This window comes from Mixophyes fleayi, chromosome 3, assembly GCF_038048845.1.
Source record: "Mixophyes fleayi isolate aMixFle1 chromosome 3, aMixFle1.hap1, whole genome shotgun sequence".
NCBI lineage: Eukaryota > Metazoa > Chordata > Amphibia > Anura > Limnodynastidae > Mixophyes > Mixophyes fleayi.
The window spans coordinates 332994065-333006353 of NC_134404.1; the positions used below are offsets into that span (position 1 = coordinate 332994065).

The 12289-nt window shown below is 38.8% G+C and overlaps 1 protein-coding gene across 6 annotated transcripts in view; it reads right to left on the minus strand.

Moving 5' to 3' along the window:
• Positions 1-8850, minus strand: part of EPRS1 (glutamyl-prolyl-tRNA synthetase 1) — a 73731-nt gene extending 64881 nt beyond the window's left edge. For all 6 annotated transcript variants that reach the window (XM_075204271.1, XM_075204270.1, XM_075204266.1 and 3 more), the window contains exon 1: positions 8568-8850. In XM_075204271.1, the coding sequence (XP_075060372.1) occupies positions 8568-8814 (247 nt within the window). In that variant the 5' untranslated portion in view covers positions 8815-8850. The remainder of the gene's footprint in view (positions 1-8567) is intronic.
• Between the last annotated feature and the right edge of the window lie 3439 nt (positions 8851-12289).

Genomic DNA, 12289 nt, shown 5'->3' on the forward strand with positions numbered 1-12289 from the left:
CAGGGTTGTTTCATGGCATATATAAAGTATAATAACAATTACATAAGAATTCACTTCCCTTTGTTTAAATATTTTGGCTGTAATTACAGATGTGAGTCTAATTGGGTAAGGCTGGGTACATACTACAGGGTGTTCAGCTGATTATCCGGCCAAACGACCGATCGGCCCGATGACGCATTAGTGTTTTCACTGCAACGATGAACAATTATTGTTTCAAAGCACATCGTATCGTTTTGTTTAATTTTTAAACTGAACTAAAAATCTCCTTCAACGATGAAACAATGTCATTCCAATTCTGCAGTGTGTACGCAGTCACAACCAGCAGCGTCCATAGATCTCTATGCAGTGTGCAGAGTCACAATCTTTTCAGCCGATGGTTATGACAGATGAAGAGCACAGATCTGAAGGTAAATCATGTAAAACGTGTATAATGTGTACACAGGAATCAGCTTGATAATCGGGGCTTTGTTTTTTCTCCCAGTCGTTAGTAAAATCATTAACAATATTGCATTGGGAGAAATTCTCTGTATTGTGTACTCAGCCTTACTCTTTACCAGATATACACATCTAGACTACACTATTGCTATCATTTCAGCAGTTTGGTTGGCGGCAGTTGGTGAACAGCAAATTTTAATTAATTGAACAGATTTTGGATGGAATTAAGGGTCTCTAGGCTTTTCCTGGGGTCACTCCAGATAAAAAAAATTTCTATTTAAAACAATGTGACTTTTGCTGCATCCTTTGTGTCATTGTCCTGCTGGAATATAGATAATATATCAACTCCCAGGTCCTAACGTATTTTCCAGACTTTGCCAGGTATTCATCCAAGGTTTCTCTATATCTTCTGCCATTCATTCTGTCCTCTATTTTGACAAGTTTTTTGGTCACTGAAACAGAGAAACTTCCTCCTAGAATTAAGCTCCTGCCACCAAGCTTCATGGTAGAACAAATGTTCTTGGAAAGATTCACAGAGCTAAGATTGACCCCAATGCTAGGTGCTACGCTTGGCGCAATCTTGGTCTCATTAGATCAGATTCATCATTCACTTTGCATTAGGGTATTCATTGTGCTTTATGGCAAACTCTAGCTGAGATTTTTATTGAATGTTTTGGGTCTTTTTGTTTTTTAAACAATGGTTTCTTTTATGTCACCCTCCCACAGAGTGCAGATGTGTAAAGCGCATGGCTATTGTTGTCCATGGACAATTCCTCCCATAACTGTCAGGATTGCCATAGGCTCCATGGTGACATCACTAACAAGTGCCCTTTTCACATAGATGGCTGGTTTTGTAGGACTGCCTCTTTTAGACAAATTCTCAATAGTGCCAAATCTTGACAGTCTTAAATGTAAGAAGATTTCAAAGACTTATATTTCTATCAGAACTGTGCTTTTAAGTAATCTTTCCTTGGATTTGCTTTGAATGTTCCTTGATATTCATGATGAAGCTTTTGTTTGGAAATGCATTAACCAACTGTGGGACCTTTCACAGGCAGATGCAATGTTTGACCTCGGAAAACTGATTATGCCCAGGTTTACTTAGGTGTATCTCAGAAAAAGGGGGTGAATTACTCAAGTAAAAGCTCTAGGGATCGATCATATTACTAGCGATGTTGTGCAGAATGTCTCCAGAACGGTCGAGAAAGCACTCCGCGGCTAAGCAACATCGTAGAATTTTCCTTGCACACATTGAGATGCTCAGAAAACTCTGAAATGTTGGGGTACAGTAGTACCCAAAAATGTTCAGAGCAGGACCACACAGTGATGTCCGATGGCATTGATGGATGGAATTGTTATATTTATTTGACATTATAGAATATTTTGGACAACACTTGTCACTTGCACCAGATTGATCAAGGCCAACGGCCTAAGCCGGTCGTACACACTGCAAGCGCCAAACCAAACCAGTCTGCCCAAAAACAGTGGGTAAATGCGTCACAGATGCGGTTGGTCATTACACAACTCCCAAATGTAAAAATTTAGGTGGGACAGTCCCAATCTGACAGATTTGTGTTGCCTCTTCCCCCCTCTCATGCGAGAGCCGCTCGTAGTCCCGAGCCCCCAACTTAGAAAGTTGCGAGTTCTGTGTAAGTCCTAAATGGCCCGATCACCAAAGGAACAATTCTTTCCATCGGACACTGACTTTACAGACAGGGCAGTCCAGCCAAGCTGCTCAGCATTAGATTGGACAGGATATTATCTTAGGCTCTCATACACAGCGATCGGAGAAAATCTAAGATTGCCACAAGAGGCCAGCTTATGGGAAACCTTCAGAATTCTTCAACTATATCTTTATTTACAAACTATATTACTAGGCACAGCTTACATTATATGTAAAACAGGATGGGGCACCTATAGAGTCATGGATTACATGAAATACCTCTATCTCACACACCCATGTTCTATAACAAAAATAAATTGTTTTAGTTTTTTGCCTTAAAGGGCCAAACACTAAGCCAGCAACAAAACATCTTGTAAAATTAAAGTTCATACGCTACAATTAAGACATTTAAAATCTGTAAGTAGCCCAATAAACGGTCTCCTATAAATGACCATAAGTCACCAAGAGGTTCTCAGTATCCCCCAATACAATGTTCTGAAAACGTGGTGCTTATATAAATATGTTCCCTCCTATATCACAGACTCTCTCACGTCTTCACAAAGGAACTTGTATTTAAGATTGAGACATCTTTTAAGCCCTTAACAATGTCATATCTTTGTCACAAAAGCTTCTCATCATCATCATCAGCTATTTATAAAGCGCCATTAATTCCGCAGCGCTGTACAGAGAATTCGCTCACATCAGTCCCTGCCCCAATAGGAGCTTACAGTCTAAATTTCTTAACATACACACACAGACCGCATGAGACTAAGGTCACTTTAATAGCAGCCAATTAACCTACTAGTATGGGGTTTTTTTGGATTGTGGTAGAAAAAGGCAGAAGTGCTAACCACTAAGCCACCGTCAAGGTTACAAAAAGATATTTATACTGAACCAATTCACATTTTAGCTATGGTGCTCCCTGGGAAGATTTAGTCCCTGTGAGGATTCCAAAGGAAACGCAGATACTATAAAACCTCTAAGTGACTCTTGTCAACTGAGAGGCCTTATGGTCCTCAGGTCCAGGATGGAGGGGCTCTTCCCTCTTTTTGAGAAGGGCCTGAAGAACCACCCCCTGGGCACCTTTTTGTGTTTTTGAGCACATTGTGGTTTTACAGAGCGCAGTCCTGGTGTTTAGGTGAATGGGTCCACAGTAAGAATGTTAGACACATCCATATAGTTCCATATAGTCCCACAGCGGGATTCTATCACCGCTTAGTTATATAGAGGAGCGGAGTCTGGTTTAAGACATGTAAGTTGTATTAGTGAGTGAAAGGTTTGGATGAATGGAAGCTTCATATTCAATTTGGTATTGTTCTTGCAACATTGTATCAGCAAGCTTCTACAAGACAATAAAGGGAATGATCATAGTTAATCTACTTTAATTCCTATGCTACCATTACATATCTGTGCTAGTATCATTCAGTAGGACATCTGTATAATTCCATTTAAGTCTATAGAAGCCACTTATAGAACTGCTCTGAGTAATACAAGCAGCTGAATCACCATCATACAATAAAGAGAGAGACCATTTACAGAAATCCATTAGCATCCTTTCAAAGAGCTGCTTGGCTTTATTTTTGGAGGGGAAGAAAAGATACATTATGCATAACCCTGTCCATTAATCAACTCAGATCAATGTTTATGGAGGAATAGTAATGTTGATTCCTTGTAATCTTACATCATTCGATAGCAAACCATATAAAATGTGACACTTCAGAACCACTTCCAAATCCCAATTTTATAAATAAAACTTAAAAGGATCACTAAACCCTACAACGGAAATAAAGATTGCACAATTTAGCATTAACCTGACGTTCAACTGTATCAAAAATTAAAGTATTGTCTTGCCGATCCATTACACTACTGAAGCTCTTCCCATATCGTTAGAATCAGGATGTGATACAGGTTATAAGATAAATAAACCTGCAGTCATTTGATCTGCTGTGACATCACCGACCCTGCACCTGTATATGAATCCACCAACCGTCACAGCATTTCTGTAAAGCAAGACTGCCAAGCTGTCAGTCACTCTGTACTGCGCTATTTTTGAGAAACACCTCCCTCCTAACAGCGCAACCTGCTACAAAGGAGTGAAAGAGGATGGTGTACATATTCAATTAAAGAATAAACACTCCAGTACTTTCATGTATATTATTCCGCTCCGGAGGCACTCTGCGGCTACTTGAATATGCCCCTTTTAGTGCAACATATTTTTTATTTATTTTAATAGGGAGGTAATTTACTATTGACTCTGATAAAATAAATTACTCTACTATAAACTCAAATAAAGAGAGTCATCAACTGGCCACATTATCATGAAAAATCATAGAACTGGCAGGTTGATTTTTTTTTATTATTTTTTTTTTATAACAAAAATATCTTTATAATATACAGTACCTGTTTTGTTTTTTTTTTTTTTTTTAAAAACATGTTCCTTTTTTCAAAAACATTTTTAAATAGTGGCTTTTTTAAAAGGCTTGTCAGGACATTAGCTATTCATGAAAGTTATTATGTATAAAAAGGAAAATTAAGCGAGATGTGGGAAATGTTATACAGAATGTAGGAAGCAAATTTTGGAGCTTAGCTTTCTACCTCTGTTACATCCAGCAAGACTCCAAGAATGACCAAAGCAATCGTATAAACTAAAAGGCACCCTGTTTTTGTAGCTCTTGAAATTTGTCAAGTGATTTGATTTTCACAGAGGTGAACAAAATGTAATAATACAGTTTAAGACCTAGTAAGAAGACAACAGCCTTTTTGGCCACAGAAGCAAACATTTTCTTTTTTCATCTGTAATTACCCATACAGTAATTCAAATGCTGATCAATCATTGTCCTGACACAGTCACTAGCTTCCGATCTGCACAGAAGCACTTGATGGGTCTGCAGGCTTAAATATCCATTTAGCACTCCAGATCTCCCATCAAGTGGTTTCAATGCAAGCAGGGAGCTGATTGGGCGCTGTGCCGACCAATCAGTGGAATCTTCCCTCACTCATGTCACTAGTTCCTGGTAAAACGATAGGGTGCATTTTTGTGCATTGGTGATGTCAATAGTTGAAGTGAACCAATAAGCTGCATTGTCATTCGCATTAGTTCAGCCAATAAGGTTGCTGCCCCCAAAGTGTGAACGGAAAGGGAGCATTAAGGTGTCTTCAAAATTTTGCATCTATTCACCTGCTTCTAATAAAAATACAGAATTGTGCTTAAAAAATATGATGATATAAATTATATAAAGTAATGTCGACTGACTCAGCAGCATCCTGAGCAACAGACCTTGGTCAGCAAACTATTTTTATTTCAGCTTGTAATATTCTAGTTTTGTGAGGAGCAGATGGTGGCACGGACATAAAAGTATGGACTGCTAAGAGAAAATAAAACAATCAGTGGAGATCAAGGCCGTAACAGATAGACACATGGTAAAACGTATATAAATTATATATATATATATATATATATATATAGGAAACAACTGGTTTGAAACATTTTTTCCATCTCACAAATGTTGAGAGCAGCATCTGAACACTGTTACAATGATAACACTTTCAGCCATATCATTATTGTTTAAAAAGTCATATCCTCAAAGCAAATTGTCACAAGTTTCTAGTGAGCGGACTGACCGCACAATTCAACCAACAAAATGGCTGCCTCCGCTGTGTGGAGACGACAGGTCAGTGTAACTTGCTGTCCTCTTATCAATTTCCCTGTCAGATTTGTAGCTTTCTGACATACCAAAAAAAACAGTCTTCTATTATCTGCTTAAAATCACTTTAATGAAGCACAAAAGGGGCAGACGTGAGGTGCTCACTGCATCATGCCATATGATATTAATCCACTAAAATAGTACTGCAGGCACAGCACTGTAGAATAGGTTTATAAATTAAGGACTATAATCATTAAATACACAAACGAGGACGAAACAGGTTCATAACAGGAGAATTACGCAATTAATTTTATTTATAAAGCGCTGACATATTACGCAGCACACTGTAGATGTAGATAGGCAAATTAAAGAATTCTGCCTCTGTTATAGCATAACATAGGCAGAAATACGACAGGATGGATTTAAATGACCTTCTAGAAAGAAAACGTGGAGGTATTGCCCACAGCAACCAATCAGATTCTAGCTATCATTTATCTAGTACATAAAGAAAATGATAGCGGCCATTTGATTGGTTGTTGTAGCCAACACCTCCTGTATTGCTTTTTAGAAGTTTTGATAATTGGACTCCTGTGTCTCTATTGTATAACTAGTATATATTTTCTTTAGCTCCGGGTCTGCAAGTTCCAGCCTAGATCTCCAGAACCCTCTGCTCCGGCTCCAAATCTGTTCCACATTACCGATACAGCAACTTTTCACAATTGAATACATTTATTTATTTTACACTTTAGTGTCCATTGTAGGTAATTATAGGATATTTGATGAACGTTCCTAACCAATGTTAATGGAATATAAATAGTAGTTTTAGCATGCGTATGAGCAGCCGCAGAAGCCAAGTGGTCGCCATATTATTCACACCCATACTGTATATAGATATACGAACTGGTTATGTAGAATAACTAGTACAGTACATCAAAGCTTTCTAGAACAGAAAGACCAGAATATAAACTCAAAGCCCAATCCAACACACAGAGGAGCTGAAGCAAAAACTCATCGCTCATCAGTTCCCCCGAGGCATCGGGGCTGGGCTGTAGATCACAGCAGATACGTCAGTAAGCAATGTCCTTTCTCACAGCTAACAACAACTATGCATTAGAGGTGATGTAGTACAGTATGTGCAGTAAACAGTAAAGAGATATAAATATAGAACGAAAGTGGCTCAGACAAGAGATTTACAAAGCAAGATGTCCCAGATCACAGCACCTGTTCAAGCAGACGAATCCAGTTTCTCATAAGTAACAAAGGATGTATAGAATACTATGCAAGAGATTAAACCAAAGGGTAGGAAGCCATTATAATAATATGAAAGACGAGGAGAGGTCAGGGAATATAGTTTAGAAAAGCAAAAATTAAAAAAACCACTTAAATAATTATGACTGTCACTGCTGGTTTAATGGTATAAGCATCATTACAGAAATAATTCTCTTCTGCATTGCTAGTCCTAAGATTTTACTATTCTTTCACTAGTAATACATTTTAAAAGAAGGTCTACCTCTTAGGACTCAATTGTATAATGTGGAAATATACTCAATTAAAACTGCGAAGGATGGCGTGGTGAGAAGGCGGAGGAGGGCAGGTGAGAAGGCTGAGGAGGGCAGGTGAGAAGGCTGAGGAGGGCAGGCATAGACAGAGGAATGCATACACTCCTGTAATATGGAGAGGGTATAAAATATGCAGGACGTATATCTTTAACCTAAAGGTTTACTCCAATTCCTTTTATGTGGAGCCCTAACTGTGATTTAATTTTTTTTGAAAAGCCATTCTTAATTATCAATGAATTAAATTATTATACTTTTAGTGTATATTTGGCCAAAATAAGACTAAATAGATACTGAACCACTGGTTACAAGACTGAACACCAGTCAAAATATCTAGCCCTGGATGTAATTAGGAATTTATATGAAAAAATAGTTCCATCAGTCATATCCACACACAAAAAAAAGCAAAAACCAGTCACTCTGTTATTCAGCACAGTACAATTATAGTATGTTATTCATGCACATCAGTCCCCTGCTTCAAGCTAAAAACAAGCAAGCTTGTAACTTCACTATCTCTGCATAAAGTATTATCATAGCAGCATCAATGAGACCCTGAAATCAACTATGTAGCTAGAGGATGTAGCTTATTCCTGGACTATGGCTCAGAACCATGGGCAGCTGCAGAAGTAAAAACCTCCTTGTCTTCTAAATGGTTGCAGAAACAGGGCTCCCACTATGACTGACAGCACTCACTATTAATAGAGACATGAGTATGAAAGCATGAGATTGCACTAAACGCAGAGCAGGATGCTAAAAAAATCAGGACAACAGCAGAATATACAAATATGTGGAACTTCTTGTTAAAGTGGCAAAGATGCAATATAGCAGGATGCTAGGGGGTAACTGAGACAAGGGCAGGACAGCATGATGCAACCTAATGTAATCTCCTATACAGAGACATATAATAGATGCAGCTCAGGCAGGGGGACATAAATATTGCTCTAGAGCATTGACATATGTCACCTAGCACATACATGTAACATGTTCAGAGGAATAAAGGTGCATTAACACATGTGACAGTCACATAACTTGTATTTAAGCAATGGCTAAAGCAACCTATACCACACCTGCTGCTGTGAAACTACAAATCCCAGCGCCATCTGCCATAGAGATGCCCGTCAGGGCATGCTGGTACTTGTAGTTCTACAGCAACTGGGTATAGAGATATAGGTTGTCTAACTCCAGATACCAGCAATTGCTATAGAACAAGCAGGCTGGAGATAACTGCGCACACGCAGCACAGGACACCCCCCTGACAGCTGTCATTACCCAGTGGGGGGCTGCTGGAGACGGTCAGGCTGAGCACCATGCTTTCTCTCCCACTCATGATCTTGATCCTGCGGGCTGCCACGAAGCTCCCGACTGAATGAGAACGAGAACAGGCGCTTCCGGCTCTCACTGGCTTACGACAACCCCCCCCGTCCGGCCCACAGAGCCGAGGCACACTTCCAGCATTGCGGCGCCATCTTAGATGTGGGCACAGGCCGCCGCCATCTTTGTCCAGGGCACTGAACATGAAGGTTCTGGCACTGTTATCAGACTGCTCATTAGGTCCTAATGATTCAATGCCCAAACCCGGTGGGTCACATTTATTATTATTAATAATGTATAGATTTTTAATATTACATATTAATAATGTGTCTGTGCAAGCTAGAGCCCCATCACAATGAAATGGTGACATTTTGCTATAGTATTAATATTATTATACACAATGACATTTTGCTATTATATTAATATTATTATTATTATTATTATTATTATACACAAAGGCATTATCAGATGCATCTTTGGTTGCAGGCGTCCTTTTGCACCTTATATTGCAGTAGAGTGTTCAATGCGGCACATCTCCCATCATGCTTACATCTCAACTCGGCTGACACTCATTAGACCTACTGTGAGAGATGATTCAGCCTGAAATTTTTATCTAAAACTACTGCTACAAATATTGCTATTGCTTGAACCACACAAATTATTCATGCCTGCTTTAAATTATTACTACATATCTCACACAAGACACTGCAAAAACTTTTAATTCATGCACTCCATGTCCCGTATTGACTATTACAATTTCCTCCTTACTGGTCTTCAGACTCTCACCACTACAATCCATTTTGTACGCAGCGGTTAGATTGATTTTACTTGCAAATTGTTCTTCCACTGCTGAGCTACTCTGGCAGTCTCTACATTGGTTGCCTGTTTTTTACCGAATCCGATATAAAATACTTCTACTAACATACAAGGCCATCAACAAAACTGCACCAACATACATCTCCTCAGTTGTCTCAAAATATTACCCAACTCAACAACTCCATTCTGCACAGGATCTGCGTCTCTCGTCCACTCTCATCACTTCCTCCCATTCCCTATTATAGGACTTTTTTGCGGCTGCACCCACTTTGTGAAATAAGAGTTTCCTATAGCCTCCAAACCTTCAGGTGTTCTCTGAAAACCCACCTCTTCAGGCAAGCTTATAATATTCCTCAACCACCCTATTAACCTCCCTAGGGTACCCTATTACCACCCTTTACACAGTTGCCACAAGACAACAATCCCTCTGACCCCCTGACCAACATTGCTGTGTGACTTGATCATATAGCCCACTAAGCACTCTCTACCTATGCAATCTGGCTGGACCAATCATGTATCAAACTCCCATAGTTCCATAGATTGTACTGTCGTGAGCAGGGTCCTCTTACCTCTCTGTCTGTCAGTAATACCCAGCATTGTTTTATTACTGTGCTTGTTCTCAATTGTAAAGCACTATGGAATATGCTGGAGCTATCGAAATGATGATAATGATGATTAATCATCTCCGCATCAGTGTTGTCCTGCGTTACTGAACGCCTTTCTGCCATTACTATTAAATGTTTTAAGTCTGAAGGGTCAGAGGAGTCCTTTCGTAGGTACAAGGAATGTAATAAAACATGCAAAAAGGAAATTAGATTGGCTAAATTAGAAAATGAAAGGCAAGTTGCAAAAGAAATGAAGGCAAACCCCAAAAAGTTGTTTAAGTATATAAATGGCAAAAGGATTAAAAAAGATAATATAGGACCCCTAAGAAGTGAGATGGGTGAATTGATAAATTATACTAAGGAAAAAGAAGAGGTATTAAACACTTTCTTTTCTTCAGTATTTACTAGAGAGGAATAAATGATAGGAGTAATACATAAAAATGGAAATGAAACCATACCATTAATTAATACTTGGTTGTCAGAGGAAGAAGTCCAAAGGCGACTGAAGAATATTAAGATAAATAAAGCTCCAGGTCCAGATGGCATACACCCAAGGATCCTTATGGAGCTAAACTCAAAAATAGCTAGACCGCTATTCTTAATTTTCAGAGATTCAATCTCATCAGGCTAAGTACCCAGGGTTTGGCGAATAGCAGATATGGTGCCATTGTTTAAAAAGGGGACAAGATCACAACCAGGGAATTATAGACCTATAAGCCTTACATCATTAGTGGGGAAACTACTGGAAGTTATATTAAGGGATAGTATTCAGGATTACTTGATGCGCAATAAGATTATTAATGGGAATCAACATGCATTTGTGAGGGATAGGTCATGTCAAACTAATCTAATTAGATTCTACGAGGAAGTTAGTGGGAACTTAGACCAGGGCAGCACAGTAGATGTGGTCTACTAAGATTTTGCAAATGCCTTTGATACAGAGCCACACAAGAGGTTGGTTTACAAAATAAGGGAACTGGGTCTAGGAACAACATTTATACTTGGAACGAAAGCTGGTTAGAGAATAGGGAACAGAGAGTTGTGATAAATGGAATATTTTCTAATTGGTCAAAAGTTTTAAGTGGAGTACCTCAAGGTTCTGTGCTGGGGCCACTCCTTTTTAATATATTTATTAATGACCTTGGTGATAGTTTAGAGAGTAAAGTTTCTATTTTTGCAGATGACACTAAACTCTGTAAGGTAATAAAATCAGGGCAAGATGTAGCTTCTCTACAGAGGGACTTAAATAAACTGGAGGATTGGGCGGCCAAATGGAATATGAGGTTTAACATAGATAAATGTAAGGTTATGCATTTAGGGATCAAAAACAAGAATGCAATCTATAAATTAAATGGAATTAATTTAGTAGAATCTATAATGGAAAAGGATTTGGGAGTGCTCGTAGACAGTAGACTTAGCAATAGTGCTCAATGTCAAGCAGCAGCTGCAAGGGCAAATAAAGTATTGGCATGCATAAAAAGGGGCATAGATGCAAGGGAAAACAGTGTAATTTTGCCACTGTATAAATCGTTGGTAAGACCTCATCTTGCATATGCAGTACAGTTCTGGGCACCACTCTATAAAAAAGATAATTTGGAACTAGAAAGGGTTCAGAGAAAGGTGACAAAATTGATAAAGGGTATGGAGTCATTAAGTTATGAGGTAAGTTTAGCCAGTTTAGGCATGTTTACTTTAGAAAAGAGGTGTCTAAGGGGAGATATGATTACTATGTACAAATACATTAAGGGTCAATACAGAGAACTTTAATGGGAACTTTTTTACCCCATGGACTATACACAGGACATGTGGTCACCCCCTAAGGTTAGAGGGGAGGAAATTTTACAACCAGCAAAGCAAGGGGTTCTTTACAGTAAGGGCAGTCAAGATATGGAATTCACTGCCAGGGAAGGTTGTGATGGCAGATTCAATAGATATGTTTATGAAAGGGTTAAACGAATTTTTAGCAGAAAAGTGTATCCAGGGATACGACCGTTAATTAAAATGAAGGATAGTAGTGGATATAGGGTAAATATAGGACTGCAATATTGGGTCAGGGGGGATTTTCACAATTGAAACAGATTGGCGGTTGCTTACTCTGGATCAATTTCAAATATAAGTGCAGGATCGCAGGAGATAAAAAATAGGTTGAACTTGATGGACTGGTGTCTTTTTTTCAACCTCATTAACTATGTTACTATGTAACTTGGGTGTCCTCTCGCCATTTCAAACTCAATCTTTCAAAACTGGGCTAATAATAAT